The sequence below is a fragment of the Dipodomys spectabilis genome, unplaced genomic scaffold, assembly GCF_019054845.1.
Source record: "Dipodomys spectabilis isolate Male_0828 unplaced genomic scaffold, ASM1905484v1 ptg000002l, whole genome shotgun sequence".
Classification (NCBI taxonomy): domain Eukaryota; kingdom Metazoa; phylum Chordata; class Mammalia; order Rodentia; family Heteromyidae; genus Dipodomys; species Dipodomys spectabilis.
The window spans coordinates 54,811,671-54,829,277 of NW_024870679.1; the positions used below are offsets into that span (position 1 = coordinate 54,811,671).

The 17,607-nt window shown below is 35.0% G+C and overlaps 1 protein-coding gene across 1 annotated transcript in view; it reads right to left on the reverse strand.

Moving 5' to 3' along the window:
• Positions 1 to 17,607, reverse strand: part of Agbl4 (AGBL carboxypeptidase 4) — a 1,043,215-nt gene that overhangs the window by 939,411 nt on the left and 86,197 nt on the right. The window contains exon 2 of the mRNA XM_042679054.1: positions 11,539 to 11,661. Within this exon, the coding sequence (XP_042534988.1) occupies positions 11,539 to 11,661 (123 nt within the window). The remainder of the gene's footprint in view (positions 1 to 11,538; positions 11,662 to 17,607) is intronic.

Consider the following 17,607-nt stretch of genomic DNA (forward strand, 5'->3'; position numbering starts at 1 on the left):
CTAAGAGTAATAAGAACTTAGCCTTTCAACTTTTCCTTGCATAACATAGTCTCGTTTATTATTGATGGATAGACGCTGAATCCTGGCTATTCTCTTGCCTTTTCTAAAGGCAAGGACTGTTTTCAGACTCATTTTTTCCTCTTCGTTTCATCCCAGCATAGTACTGTATAAATTTAAGACGCAGAAACATTGAAGGAATAGCTAGATACAATGATATTAAGACATCTGAAATAAGGGATAAATGCCTCAAATCCCAGGACATCAGAGTTTTTTAAGAAAGAGTGAAAATATTGAAAACTACCTTTCTTAATACCTAATCTCCATAACTACCATCCTTAATTCTCCCTAGTATCCTTTTATAAGCACAACCAGAGTCGTAATTTGGGTATGTTTTCGGGATCCAGAGCTAGCTCAGAAGAGAATAACCCCAGCCATGAAGACTGGGAGCAGAGGGCCCCAAAATCATGCATAATGCTCAGGAATGGTATTAGTTGCAAAGATAGCAAAGTTCTACATGGTAGGTACATGTAATAATATAGACACAACATATTTTTGGCTTGTTAGTAAATCACATCTAGATAGTAGCCAATGATTAGACTATTGAAAAGTGATTTGGCTATAGAAATGATGGAAACTTGGCCTACTGGCCCAAATTCCTATCTAGAAGGCAAGTGTCTAAGCAATATTGCAGGTTTGGGAAGATGCAAGTTCTAACATGGTAAACTAGATGTCTAGTAAGACTTTGGCCAAGAAAAGAAGGTAACAAGAAAAACAAACTGTGCAAACCCTACTAAGAGAAATAATGCAGGAAACACTAAACTAATGATCAGGAAAGATTTCTTGCACATAAATGACAGATTGGTTGTACCAGCTCTACTAAAGCTCACAGGTAGCATTCTTTGGTAAACAATAGCTCAGGGATCGTAGGAGAAAAACAAAGGAGTGGGTAACAATTCTCAACAAGAAACTCATTACCTTACTCATGTAACTGTAACCTCTCTATACAGCATCTTTACAATAAAATAATTGTTTTAAAGAATAGCTCAGGGATAGGACAGACTGGGATAAAACCCAAAGCCTATTGGCAGTATAACTGCTAGAATCTAAAAGAAATGTTTGAGTAAGGGCTGTTCTACAAACCTAGAGGCCTGTTACACTAGAAGACACATTGCAGACCTGCAAACCCAACAACTGTATTATACCTATCCATCACTTCTCCGCACTCACAACCTCTTCATAGAGAATGTGTTTTATCTACATCCCTAGAAAAGCATCCCTAATACTTATGACCACTCTCCATGACCACAGTTAAACAGATTCCAAGGGGAAACAAAGGAGGAGGCTACAATGCTTGATAAGAAATGTACTCATTATCTTGCCCATTTAATTTTAACTCCTTTGTACAGTATTTTCACATTAAAAAAAATAAAAAATATATCCTTTGTTATCCTAAAAGAAATAACAGCCCTATAAATAAGTGGGCTAAAGACTTAAAAAGAGACTTCTCTGAAGAGGAAATAAGAATGGCCAATAGTCAAAGAAGAAATGCTCAACCTCTCTAGCAATGCAAATCAAAACAACATTGAGATTCTACCTCACCCCAGTTAGAATTGCTATAATCAAGAACTCTAATAACAACAGATGCTGGAGGGGATGTGGCCAGAAGAGAACTCTACTGCATTGTTGGTGGAGTGTAAACTTGTTCAATCACTTTGGAAAGCAGTATGGAGGTTCCTCAAAAGACTCCACAGAGAGCCTTCCCTATGACCCAGCAATCCCACTTTTGGGCTTTTACCCAAATGATCACAAACAAGGCCACACTAAAGCTACCAGCATAACTATGTTTATTGCAGCATTATTTACCATAGCTAAGATATGGAACCAAACTAGATGCCCCTCAATAGATGAATGGATCAAGAAAATGTGATTCATATATATATATATATACATATGTATGTGTGTATATAAATATATATATATATACATATATATATATATATATATATATATACACATATGCTTCCATCAGGAAAAAAATGACACTTTTTCATTTGTTAGGAAGTGGAAAACCTTGGAAAAAATTTTTCTTAAGTTAATTAAGCCAGACCCAAAGAAACATTGGTCCCATGGTCTCCCTTATTTGCAATAACTAGTATATGTCTAGGACAAGCAGAAAAGATCAAAACATACATATATATGACCATATAAGATGATGTTAAGCAAAATGAACCCCAAGATAGGGACACAAGTGGTTTTTTCTTTTTTGCTATTGTTTTTAATGTATTTATAATGTACTATGTGATTTTTTTGTTTCTTTTGTATGATCTTCCCCCATGGTATAACCCTGTTTTCACTGTATTTGATTCCAGTAAACTGCATCCTGTATATACATTTTTCTAATTTGGGGAGGTGAAGGGAAATAACAAAATGCTGAAATAAGGATACAGGTTGACCCATTGTAACAATGACATGTACAAGACAAGAAGTTGAAAATGAACTTTACAGCTTGCGATGTGGTGGTGGGGGGGGGGGAGTTGGGGAGGTAGGGAGGGAAGGGATGATAGGGAAAAAACAAAGGAGGAGGTAACAATGCTCGTAGGAAATATACTCCTTACCTTACTCATGTAACTGTAACCCCTCTGTACAGTATCTTTACAATAAAAAAAATTAAAAATATCCTATGTTTAGTGAAAACAGAATTCTTGCACAAAGTCTTTCTTGAAATATAGTTTTATTCACTAGAACTTTGAAGGTCTTTAATAGCATGTAATTCTCATTTGCAATACTGTTATTTATAGTCCTGTGTTAAATATTCAGATTCAATTATAATTATCCTATTCTTAGATGATATTAAGCTATACTTTAAATATCATCTGATATTATTAGATCTTACAAGTCCCCAAAAGAAGAAAACACACAAAGAAAAAATATATACTCCCTTTTATAAGAAATAAAATAGGTATCCAAATATTACTTATAAAACTGCTTCCCATCTTTTAGCCTGTTTAGCTGTATGAAAGGTTAACATATAATTCCATTTACAATGCTGATCCAGCAAGAAAGAAATTAATTTGGCATTAGAGTAGTAACATCAATTTCCCATGTAACTGAAGTAATGCATTTACTGGAAAGAGATTAATATCAATTCCATAAATCATTCACATGCTTTTTCCGGAGTTTGAGACATCTGAGTAATGTCATATATGTGAGCTGATATCACTTTATGCATACTCCATTCATTAATCTATGCCTGGAGCTGCAGAGGAGTTGTCTGGAGAAAATACAAAATTTGGAAAAGATTCCATCTTTCTGTTAATTTTTGAGACTCATGTTACATTAAGGTAAGTCAAATGTTGCCATAAATAAATCCATACAAACAGCCAGTATTTTTAGGGAAAAAAACGTTTAAACATTTGGTCAATTAGCTTTCTAGTTAATATACATTAGCTTTCTACTTAATATACATTTGATAAGACAATGAGTAAATGTCAGTGTAAAGACTCCATTAATAATCCTCTATAAAACAAATGCCTGAAAGAAGAACTGAGTCCCAGCCTCTCTTTTAAATAGTTTTTTAATTGAATTCCATTGTCCTATAATCAGTTGTTTGTAGCAATATTAGTCAGAGCTCAAAAAAGAAACAGAGCCAATAAAATGTAGGCTGTGTGAGAAAGGGTATATCTCAAGATTTATTATAAGAAATTGTTTTGTTCGATTATATACTAACACAACTCCAGATCTGCAGATGATGAACAGAAGAAGCCTATGGTGTAGGGAAGCCTATGGAATAGGCCCTCAAGTGATTGAAAAGCAACCCTCAAGTGAGGGAGAACAATCTGTTTTAGAGACTACTGATTAAATGTTATTTTCATCCTCACAGAACTACCTATAGCTGCCAAGGGAAGAGAGTGTCAAGTAGAAAGAATGTTAGAGCTAAGACTAGATAATTAAATTACATGACTATGTCCCTTGCAATTTTGCTGCATTGTTCTCTACAAGTCAACATAGGCATTATAAATGCCTACAATTGAGGTCAATAGTTAAAACAAAATAATCCATACATTTATAACTAATTTCACCTGAATTTCTATTGATCCTATATAAATTCTTTTAACAAATATTTATTGAGCACCTATCATGTGTCATCTACTTCTATGAGAGAAAAATTCTACCCTCATTGAGTTTATATTCTATATTTTATCCTTGAGATAAAAATGCTGATGAGTAGGTAAAATATATATGATATTAATGGTAACATAAGGAATGAAAAGTAGAACAGAGAAATGCTCAGTGAAGAAGAGTCCAAATTTTATTAGGAGAAGACCAGAATCTCAGAGGAGGTACAACCCTTGTTTTCACTGTATTTGATGTCAGGGCACTGCATCTTGTACATACACTTCTCTAATTTGAGGCGGGGAAGGGAAAAAATGCTTAAATAGGGATACAGGTTGACCCATTGTAACAATGATATGTACAAGACACTATGTTGGAAATAAACTTTACAACTTTGGCTGGGGGAGAGGTAGTTGTGGAGGTGGGAGGGAAGGCATGATAGGGGAAAAACAAAGGAGGAGACAATGCTCAATAGGATATGTACTCAGTACCTTGCTCATGTAAATGCAACCCCTCTGTACAGTATTTTTACAACAAAAACATACAAAAATAGAGCTTATGTGTGGCCTGGATGCCCAGGTTTTTTCCTTAACTTTGTAAAAATGATTATGTAAAAATATAATGTTTATGACAGAATATTTTGTCCCTCTACTATGTTTATATTATATGGTTTAGTCTGAAGTCATTTAAACATTGTTAGTTTTGAAAATGTACTCATGAATTTCACTTTATTCTTTGTGTTTAGTGCTTTACTTTGGAAGATTACTATTTGTTTTAAAATCCTCTTGATTTTAGAGAAGGCTAAGACATTTATAAAGGTAGACATCTCCTCCTCCCTGTCTTTCAATCTGCTATGGAAAATCAGACTGGAAGCAGTGTAGTCAAAGAGAATGTAGTGTTTCAGTATAAAAAAAAAAAGCATCAAAATTTAGTTGCACTACTCACCAGTGCCGTACCTTAAGCTGATCATTTAAACCTAGCACTTCTGTTGGTCCTTAAAATGGATATGTATTAAAACATGAGCCTTTCATGGTTGATGTATATTAGAATTAACTTAAAGGCTAGCAGAGAACCAGTGATCAGTACTGATATGTGAAAATAAAACCTAGAAAAGGAAGTAAATCATTTTCTGTTTATGAATGGACTGGGGTGGAAGACATGAAAAACACAGAATAAAAGATAATCTTGCAGCTGAACTAAAATGTTCTTTATGAAATGTTCTTCTAAGAAGCACAGTTTTCTCCCTCTCTTTAGTTTTTTACTAACGTTGTTTTGATTTGTATTTTTTTCTTTAATTTTTTTATTGTGAGAATACCGTACAGAGGAGTTGCAATTACATGAGCAAGATAACGAGTACATTTCTTATCAAGTATTGTTGCCTCCTCTTTGTTTCCCCTTCCCATCCCTTCCCATAATCCTCCCCTCCCCCCACCCAATCTTCCCCACCCCCACCAAAGTTGTAAAGTTCGTTTTCAACATAACGACTGGTACATCTCGTTGTTGCAATGGGTCCACCTGTATTCCTAGTTAAACGATTTGTTTTTCCCCTTCCCCTCCACAAATTATACCAACCTCAAATACAGTGAAAGCATGGGTTATACCGTGGGGGAGGGACATACAAAGCAATATAGAAATCACCTTATAAATAATGTTAGAAACAATTGCATGAAAGAAAAAAAAACATTTGAATACTTACCTTGGGGTTCATTCCCCTAACATCACCTTATCTGACCTATTCTGCTTGACTCAGACATATACTAGTTATTGCAAATAAGGGAAACCATGGGACCTATGTTTCTTTGGGTCTGGCTTACTTCATTTAATATAATTTTTTCCAAGTCTTTCCATTTCCTAACAAATAGTGCAATATCATTCTTTCTGATAAAGGCATAGAATTCTATTGTGTATATATACCACATTTTTATTTTTTATTTTTTGGGTCCAGTTGTGGGGCCTGAACTCTGGGCCTGGGCACTGTCCCTCAGCTCTTCAGCTCAAGACTAGTGCTCTACCACTTGAGCCACAGCGCCACTTGCGGCTTTTTTTTTATGTGGTGCTGAGGAATCGAACCCAGGGCCTTGAGCATGCAAGGCAAGCGCTCTACCACTGAGCCACCTTCCCAGCCCCAATATATACCACATTTTCTTGTTCCATTCATCTACTGAAGGGCATCTGGGTTGGTTCCATATGTTAGCTATGGTAAATAATGCTGCATTTCTTTTATGGCTAGAGAAGTTGAGCATGTCTTCATGTGTCTATTGGCCATTCTTATTTCCTCTTCAGAGAAGTCTCTAAGTCTTTAGCACACTTATTTATTGGGTAGGTGTTTCTTTGAGGATTTGTTGTTGGGGGATTTAATTTTTTGAGTCCTAAGTATATTTTAGATATGAGACCCTTGTCCATTGTATGGCAAGTGAAGATCTTCTCCCAATCCATGGGCTTTCTACTAGTTATGTCCTTTGCCATGCAGAAGCTCTGCATCTTCATGCAATCCCATTTGTCCAACCTTTCTTTGATTTGTTGTGTTTCTGGGTCTCCATTAAGAAAATTTCTGCCTGTTCGAAGGAGACCTAGGGTTTCTCCTATTCCATCCTGTAATGTTTTCAAAGTGTCTGCTTTGACTCCAAGGTCTTTGATCCATTTGGAGTTGATTCTGGTGCAGGGTGATATATAAAGATCTAGCTTTAGTTTTCTACAGGTGATTAGCCAATTTTGCCAGCACCATTTACTAAAGAGCCTATCTTTCTTCCATTCTATTTTTTAAGCTCCCTTATTGAAGATTAGGGGGCTATAAGTCTGTGGATTCATTTTTGGGTTTTCAATTCTATTCCCTTGATCCTGAGGTCTCTTCTTGTGCCAGTACCAAGCTGTTTTTATTACTGTGGCTTTGTAGTAGAGTTTGAAATTTGGAATTGATATTCCTCCAGCAGTGTTCTGTTAAGGATAATTTTTCCTATTCAGGGTCTTTTATTGTTCCATATGAATTTTGGTATTGAATAAGCTCTATTTTTTAAATGTAAGGGCTGGTCAAGAACACAACTCACTGAGGTGGCATAAAATAATTACACATTACCTTGCTCAGAAAATTACAGTATTGGAAACACTTTGAATCATCAGTGTTTACCACACTATTAAAACAGTAATTCTCCTGAGGTTCAGCAATATGACTTCTACTAGGAACCTGAGCTATGAGAAGCAGCAGGTAGTGAGTGAGTTTAAAATCTAGACTCTCTTGGGACTAGGAAGGTGCTCAGTGGTAGAGTGCTTGCCTTGTATGCATGAGGCCCTGGGTTCAATTCCTCAGCACCACATAAGCAGAAAAATCAGGAAATAGCTCTGTGGTTCAAGTGGTATAGCACTAGCCTTGAGCTGAAGAGCTGAGGGACAGTGCCCAGGCCCACTGTTCAGGCCCCATGACTAACAACATCAACAACAACAAAAAGAATAAAATCTAGACTCTCCATTTATAGGAATCTCAAGAAACCACAGAGTAATTAAAAGATAGACAAACAGATAGATAACCATGTATTCAATAAGGTCAGTAATCTAGTAAACAAGTGAAATTCGAGTTATATAAGTTCATTGTTGGTTCAATTATGAGTCAGACACAAAGAAGTTATTAACTACAGTATCATAATTACCAATAGTTCTCAAATAGAATAGCTAGACAAGGTGAGGTACTCCTTTATATATCATAAAACATATTGTAATTTCTCCTAAATCCTGAATATGCTAATTTTTCTTATAAAGAGAAAATGATTTATAAGGTATGGCCTGGCATGAAGCGGAATACTAATAAGAAGGAAACTTGTATCCAATCTATGTTAAAGAAGTCATTAAATAAAAGCACTGAACAGGGACAATGAGGAGTTGTGATAGATTTTAAGCAATAAAGAAATATAAAGATGATTTGTATTACTGGCAGTGTAGAGGCTAGTTAGAAAGCTGCTACTTGCATAAGAGTATGTATTTGCAGGACCTGGTCTAAGAAAGAAGTCATAGAAAATGTTAGCCAGGTGTTGGTGGCTCACACCTATAGTCCTAACTACTCAAGAGGCTGAAATCTTAGGGTCATGGTTTAAAGGCAGCCTGGCAGTAAAGTCTGTGAGATTCTTATCTCCAATTAATCACAGAAAAATCCAGAAGTGGTGCTTTGGTAAAGTGATAGAATGTTCGTGGTGAGCAAAAGAAGCTTAGGGACAGTGCCCAGGACCAGAATTCATGCCCCAGGACCAGTTAAGAAAAAAGAAAATGTTAAATATTATAATCATCTATTTAACTACAAGTAGAGAAAACCAAAAAAAATCATTGCCTAATATTTTCTCCTGTTATTGTACTGGGGAAGAAAGGCAGAAATTCCATTAAGAACAACTTAGTTATCTGAGTGAGTACCAACACTCTGAATCAGCAAAACAGTACAATGATGCATATGGATCAGGGAACTCCACAGGAGATCGGGGATACACAGCAAGGTTGTGGAGAAGAAGAGACCAACTAGCAGGGAGACACATAAAAAATAAGTTCTAAATGAAGACTATGATAACTGATTAAAAAGGTAAAATACATTCATTCTTTGAGAAAAAGGACAATGATGAATGATTGCAGATAGTGCTGATAAATTCTGAAGTAAAGAAAGTTCATTTACTCAACAGTTTTAGAGAATTCTTAGTAAAGGGGAATACTCTCCATTTCCGACAGCAAATTGAAACTTTTCATTGCCTGAGAGTACCACTCTATTTCCATCATTTCTGCCCTGTATGATAGTAGGAGAATCAGAGTTGTCATTCTGACATGTTCTATTTTAACTAGAAAATTCTTATCATTCCTTCAAGACTTAACTGATCAAAGTATGCTATAAGAAGAATTGTCTGTGGCTAAGTGTGGTAGCACAAACCTATATCCCCACCTTCTCAGGAAGATCATACTTTGAGGCTAGTACTGGAGAAAAAAGTTAGCAAGACTCCATATAAACCAACAATCTTAGTGTGCTGTTACATGCCTATAATCCCAGTTATTCAGGAGGAGAAGGTTTGTGGTCTAGTCCTCTAGAAGATCCTATATAAAAAGTCATTTTTATTCAACTTCCTGAATAAGGCAAGCTTTTGCTATCATTTTTATTACCCTGTATTTACCTCTATTAAAATTAGTAGAACTATACATTGTGGTTAGTCCAAACTAACCTAGACATAACTAACATAACTCTAATTGTAAATTAGAGTTTTCTTTAATCACAACATTCATCAGGTTTCCCATTAATCTCCCTTAAGCCACGTACTATATTTTTCCCACAGGGTAGACAAAAACAAAGCTGCTAGCTGGTAGACTGATAGAAATGTAAAAATCAAGCAAGATTTTATCTTATCCATTAAAGTAATCCAAATCAAATAATTATATATAGTTTTAAAGCTCTAAAACTTCTTCCTTAAACAAGACACACCAACTCATTTCTGTGAGAATAAGGAATATGCTCCAGCAAAAAGACTGAATTTTTTGTTGTTCCTTAGAGACTGTAAATCAAGAATTCACTATTTTCAAATATTTATCGGTATCTCTCAAAAACATTATAACTTTCTGTGAAATAATTTTTCTAACTTTAAAGGTTAATATTCATAATGTTCTTGGTCTGAAGTGAGCCTAATTTATTTTCTTCTATAATCACTTATTTGCTACTTAACTTATGGAATTCAGTATCACATTTTAAACTAAAAGTTACAACAATTGAACTATTGCTCGGTGCATGCCTCCAAGATTAGTGCTATTATAACCCTCACATAGTAAACTGGTTATAAGAACATGCTATCTTGTCAGATTGACTATGTTCTATTAAGCAGCAAGTATATTCTCAAAAAGGAACTATTACACGATTCAAATAGGGAGCAAAATGTTGTTCCTGTATGGACATTATTCAGGTCTGAATTGAAAACAATACTATAACACTGAGTTATGGGATAAGTCTGTTCTCTCAAAATTTATGTTTGGAAATCTTATCTCCCTCTTAGAAGATGACTTTACTGGGAGTTAAAGTCTTGATTACTTCTAGAGATAATCATGTTCAAAATGAGATAGAGTAAATCATAATCTAATTTAACTAGTATCTTATAAGAGAAAGGTGAGAGACACCAACACAGGGAATACTGCAGTGTTAAGATGAAAGATTAGAGTGTAGCTTCTCCTACACAAAGAAACGCCAAAGAAGGCTAACAATCACCAGGTGCTAGAGGACAAAAACTAAACAGAGTTCAGTTAGAAGGATGTAGGCTTATTAACACCATGACATCAGGCTTCCAGAAGGGTGAGAAGATGAATGTCTAGTGTTTAATCAGTTTAGTATGTGGTACTCTCGTTATGTTGACCATACCAAATTAAAACAATGTGAACTAAGCAAAGGGGAAAATACTGCATAAGTTACCAGAACTAGGTACCAATGGCTCATACTTATAATCATCGCTATTCAGAAGATTAAAATCTGAAGATCTCTATTTGAACAAGGCAGGGCAGGACAGTCAGTGAGACCTATCTCCAATTAATTACAAAAAAGCCTAAAGTGGAACTGTGTCTCCAGTGGTAAAGCACTAGCCTCAAGCAAAGAAAAAGAAAGAAAAATTTTAAAAAAGCTCAGGGACAGTGCCCTGAGTTTAAGCCCCAAGACTGACATATAAAAATATAAATATAAAATATAAATAAAAAAGCTAAGGGAGAGTACCCTATGTTTCTCTCTCTCTCTTTATCTCTCTGTCTCTCTCTCTCTCACATACACACACACATACACACACACCAAATTTCTAATTGATAAGTAGAACCAATGTTCTTAGGTTTCAAAGAATAGTTATATAAACTGACCCTGACATTCTCTCTCTTTCTCTGTCTCTCACACACATTATTTTTAACTATAGAATATGAACAATTATTTGTAAAATAAGATTATGCATACATTTCTTATTATTTTCAACATAATTCAACCATCTGTTATCAAGAATATAAGGAACAACAAGAATGTAAGATATAACAAGAGCCAAACCCTACTAGATGGGAATATACAAACAAGTCCCAATTGCCCCTTTTAGAATATTCACAGAATCTGTTAAGATGCATTATTACTTTTGATTTGTTTATATTGTATTGTTCTGTAATCTCTTTTAAAAAGGAAAGCTTCTTTACCAAAGATGAAGTTCTGTGAACATGTCACATACATCTAGATACATAGGAAAAATTATGAAATAATCATTTGTAATAGTCAAATCATGTTGTTTGTTCTAAAAGAAATGGTATCACCTTTATATTGCTAGAAATGAAAATACATTATGTCCAAATTTGTATCTTAATTATTTACTTTTCCCCAGTAGTTTGTTCCATTATGGTAAACTATTAAGTGAGAAGAATAACATTGAATGATCATACAAACTCAAAGGTCTTTAACATACTTACCACTTTCAAAGCATGCATCAAAGACAAGATGACCTTTCTTGGCTTGTCCACAGTAACCATTTGGAAGTACCATATATTTGTTTACATTTCCTCCAATGGAATCATCATTTCCCATATCATTGCCTATATTTAAAAAAATGAGACTCACATTAAACAGAAATCTAAGTGAACTGAGCATTAGAAATCCAGTAAGATTTTGAACATCAATTTATCTTCATTCATACTCATTGACTAGGCAAAAATGTGCAGACAGAAATTAATTAACTATACATTGTAGTACAATAGGAAGACAATACATTTTGAAATCCAAAAATACAGGCTAAGATCTCATTTCTACTATATAATAAGTCTCTATGATCTAAATTAATCAACTTAATAGCCTTAAGCCTCAGTTCCTCTACTTCATTATAAAAAAACCCTATCTTCTTAAGCTACATTAGGAGAATTATATTTAAAAATATCTACTCTCATTATTGAAATCCAAAATATGTTCATTAAATTGCATCACCTAGTTAATAATTAGTAATGTATTTAATGTGTCACAATATATATTAAGTTGTTTTTGTTAAGGTTTAATAGATGGTATTAAGACTTCTAAATGTTCTATCACCAGAAACAATTTGAAAAATACTAAATTAAGATAAGAATTAAGTACTAAATTAGAGTAAGGGTGTTAACAAAAATGTTATCCAAACTTTCAGCCCTTACCTATTTCAGCAGAGGTTTTCATACTTTCACAACCAAGAGTGCATGAAGTAAGTGTATAAGAGTAGTTGTATACAACAGTGCTATGAAAGCTATTTGACACTATAATCATGGTCCAAACAGAGAGTGGAAGATGAGGCAGTTGCAAAGATACTTTCAACTAAAAAAAAAGACTTGGTCCATACTTCTTCCAGAAACTATCACTAAGTGGAAAATTATATAAGAAACAGGTCCTTTCAGAATTGAATGACAAGCAATGATGTCCAAGAAAAATGAAGTGAGGCTGACAATAGCCTCAGCTTTTAGACAACTGACAAATTTTTGGAACCTGGTGCAGCAAAAAAGAATATGGTGGTTTCTTGAGTTGGGAAGACAGAAAAATGAATTTGAAGAAATTGGGAGCCAATTGAAGAAATTGGGTGTCAAACCACCAAAAAAAAAAAAAAAAGTACTAAGAAACTGCTTGAGTCTTTAATTGAATAGTAAGCCATATAGAATAAATCCACAAGGCGAGGCATGAATGACCTGAAAATTGTAGAAAATAATCGCTAAAACACAATGCTACAAACATTTGAGTTTCAACTACCCAAAGTGGAGAACTCATATTAAAAACCCAAAGGTGCATATAAGACCCATACACAGAAAACTAAAAGTAAACTAATAATAGACACTGAGAAAGATGTAACGAAATAATAAGGTATACCATGCTCATGGACTGCAAAATTCACTACTGTTAAAATTAACAATTTTCCAAAAACTGATTTAAGAAAAAAATGCAATCTCAATCAAAATTGTAACAGGCTTTTGGAAGAAAGTAACTAATTGAATCTAAAATTTATATGGAAATCTGGGAACTTAAAATATACAAAGTCAGGCCCTGGTGCTCATGCCTATAATCCAGGGTACTTAGGAGGCTGAGAACTGAGGATTGTTGTTCAAAACTAGTGTGGGAAGAAAAGTTCATGAGATTCTTTTTTGTTTTGGGTTTTTGTTGTTGTTGTTGTTGTTGTTTGTGGTCATGGAGCTTGAACTCTGGGCCTGAGCGCTGTCCCTCAGCTCTTCAGCTCAAGGCTAGTGCTCTACCTCTTGAGTTACAATGATGCCAGTTTTCTAGTGGTTTATTGGAGATAAGAGTTTCACGGCCTTTCCTGCCCAGACTGGCTTTGAACCTTGATCCTCAGATCTCAGCCTTCTGAATAGCTAGGATTTATAGGCGTGAACCACCAGAGCCTGGCTCATGAGATTCTTTTTTTTGTTGTTGTTTTTGTTTTTGTTTTTACAAGTTTTTTTTTTAATTTTATTTTATTTTATTTGTGAACATACTGTACAGAGGGGTTACAATTACATGGGCAGGATAATGTGTACATTTCTTACCAAGCATTGCAGCCTCCTCCTTTGTTTACCCTTCACATCCCTTCCCAGCCTCCCCCCTCCCCCCCCCCACTCCCAATCCTTCTCCTTCCTCCCCCTTCCCCGTTCATGAGATTCTTATCTTCAATTAACTACCATAAAGCCAGAAATGGCATTGTGGCCCATGGTATAGTACAAAAGTTTAGGAACACTGCCCAAGCCTTGAGTTTAAGCCCCAGGACAAGCACAAATTATATATACACAAACAATTATGTAAAATATGAAACATCTGGGAACAAATTGTATGACATAAAGACTGATTTTAAAGCTCCAGCAACCAATACAAGTATAATACAGGCAAATCAGTGGATCAAAATGAAGATTAAAAAATTACATCTAAATGCACAGTTTCAATAAATGTGTAAAAAAAATTCAATTCTGTAGCCACCAAAGAAATGCTAATCAAAACATTTATATTTTCATCATCTTTAAAAAGTTGTACAAAAGGATTTTAATTCGATATGTTAGATTTTGAGTACAATGCATCTTCATTAATACCTCTTTCATTTTTCTACTTCATCTTTCCCAACCCAACACATACCAATTTGCCTTCCATTTTCACATATGTACACTGAATGTTATGACTACATTTACCCAACCTTCCTCTATTAGTCTTCCCCCTCCCCTTGACCTCATATACCATCCTGCCACACAACAATACGTATTCCAGCTTCGTGGTATTCATTTTGTTAAAATGTCAATTAGTTATTCAAAGGAGCCACTGAAATCCTCTCTTGCACATACTCTACTTTAGTTAATGTTTGTGTGTATATGTATATATAATTCATATAACCTTGTATAAGATTGCATATATATTCATAACTTACACCTAACTTCTACATATGAGAGAAGATATGCATCCTTTGTCTCTCTGAGCCTCACTTGATTTGCTTAAGATAATATTTTCCAGGTTCATCCAGTTCCCTGAAAGCGACATAACATCATTCTGAATTCTGATGTATGAGTAAAATTCTATTTATTCAACTGCTTGTTTGTATCCTCCTTAAGGTTATTGAGAAGTTTTTAACTAAAGGTTTTACATTCTTTGTCCAGCATTTGATCTACTTCAATATCTTTGGACTCAATTACTGAAGAGCTACAAATATTTAGAGGAAATCATATTGTTCTTTTTCATATTTCATATGTTTCTATGTTACAATTTGTGCATCTGTTAGATGGATAACTTTTTCACTTGTGATGTGAAAGTCTTCTAAGCCTTTTTTTGAGTGCTGCTCAGAGAAAAAAAGTAAACAACAGTAACAATACCAACATAAAAAAACAAACTATATGGCTGGGCACCAGTGGCTCAACATCTGTAATACCAGCTACTCAGGAGGCTGCGATCTGAGGATCTTGGATACTAAGCAGGAAATTCTGTGAAGCATTTATTTCTTTAATCTCCAATCAATACCAAAAAGTCAGAATTGGAACTATTGGCTAACCTTGAACACAAATGCTCAGGGACAGTGTTCAGGCCTAGAGTTAAAACCCCAGGACCAGTACACACACACACACACACACACACACACACACACACACACACACACACACACTATGTAGAAAGAGTACATCAAATAAAATCAATAATTATATGATCAATAGCAACAGAAAAGAAATAATATACAATAAAGTTTAAAGTTAACAATTAATAAAGTAATAATAAAATGAATTTAGAGTACAGAACAGAAGAAGGGATAAGAGAAAGGGATAAGAGAAAGCATGACCCAAGCAAGGCTTGATAAGCAAATAGAAGGCCCAGAGTTCATTATTATCCCTCCTCAAAAAAAAATAGTTGAAGAAAAAAAGAAGAAAATCTAATTAAAGAGTAAAAAATAATAAAATTAGATAAGAGATACAAAAATGAAAAGAAACAGGAATCAAAAGATTTCTCCTAGGTATTTGGATTGGAGATACTTCTTGACCCTCTAATACTAGACTAAATTATGCAGGGAGGAGGGGAAGGATAATGGGTCATCACTGATACATCTTTTGTAATTCCTCTCTTCTACCAAATAAGTTAGTACTGTATGAAGGCTAATCTTTTCCTTACATTCCCCACTAGATCAAACAAGTTGTGTATTGGCCCTGGCAAGGCTACCGTCTCTCTTAACTTGTGAGCCTGGAGGCACTACTGGCACAGATGAGCTCTGGTAATATGTGAGCTGTGCAGGTGCTCATTTAATTCACAATCCCCAGGCTAGGAATCTAGGACCATGGCATCTACCCATGATCAGCCACTTTCCTGAATTTCCTGCAGACTGAGGGAAGTAAACAGACCACTGAGTTCTATGCTGGAGGGCAAGTCCCAAGAATAAGAAAATGATCCAACATCAGTCTTGGCATAATTAGACCCAAACCTAGTAGTAAACTTGTGACAGCTTTCACCACAGAGCTTGGGGTCACCAACCATTGTGCCCTCTACACTGTGAACTTTCCACTGCTTAGTCTTTCTCAGTAGGTCTGTGACAGACCCTTACCCTCTCCTCAACTGTGTTTCCAGGTCATTTCCCCCATTCACTTAAGCAAGTGTCCCTAAGAACCTTCAAATATGATCGTTCTTTATTTTTTGATACTTATAATAATTCAATCCCAAACACTAAGCCATATCTTAATATGATGACTGAGTATAGCTCTAAAAGATATATTCAATGATGCAATGAAGTTTTTTTCCTCCAAAGCTAGTCTGTATAGAATGATTCCCTTTTAGAACAAATCTTAGTACTAGATTTCAAGCTTATAATAATCCTGGGTTTCTCCTGAGGCTAGAAATTGCCAGCCTTTTTTTTTTATTGTGAAAATACCATACAGACAGGTTACAATTACATGGGCACGGTAATGAGTACATTTCTTATCAAGCATTGTTGCCTCCTCCTTTGTTTCCCCTCCCATCCCTTCCCCCCCCCACCCCACTCTACCCCTCTCTCCCCTTCTCCCCTCCACTCCCCCCCCCCAGCTTTTTATCCTTGGGTTTGCCTGTACTCTCTGAGCTTACCTTGTGCTTGTGGTGCTAAATTCTCCTCCCTTTGGGGAACCAAGGCTGGGTTTGTGAACTGCTTCACACTTTTTCTCTTAGTTGCCTTTCTGTTTCACTATGCTTCTTAGCTTTCCTATCCTCTTTCTTTATTCTCCTCTTTCTTTCTTCAGTATAGTTTCTCCTTTGTTTCCCTCACTCTTCCACAGAGGTATGCTAAGAATACTTCTAACTCACTCTCTTACAAAAAAAGCACTGAGAAGGGCTTTATAAAATAATAAAAATGTTACATGGCTTGGTATAGATAGAGGCCATGTGGGTGTATATGTTTGCCAAGGCTCATTGTAGTGTATATATCTTATTATATATAAATTATACTCAATAAAGCCTATTGTTAAATGGTTAAAAGTGAAAGTGTCCAAAAGCGATTTTAATGTCATAAAATTCATTCCACTGTAATGCACACAAAAGCAAAATTAAAAGTATATATATTGAACAAACAATAAAATTGCTTATGACTCATACTCCTTAAACCCACTTCTTGTTTCCTAGATGCAAACTCTCTTAATCATTTCTGTTTTAATTTTCTTAGATACGAATCCACACAATACTTTTAGAAATCCCTTAACTTATCAATATCAGATAGAATCTAACTCTCCCAAAAGAAAAAGATTAGATTACTTTCCAGCTCTCCAACAAATATATTTCTGTTATTATTTTAATTATACACATACCTCTTTTTATTATGTCACTTTATTGTAATTTTCAAATACTGCATTTGCATTGAAAGTTTGTGACAGTCTTACATGAAATAAGTTTATCAGCACCTTTTTCAATGATCTTGGCTCACTTTGTGTCTCTGTGTCACATTTGCTAATGTTGGGTCATTCTGATAGTTTCGCTGACTGTCAAATCTCCATCTCTATCCCTGTATATCACTATTCCTTGAGATACACATGAAATTAGAACATTTAATAATATTA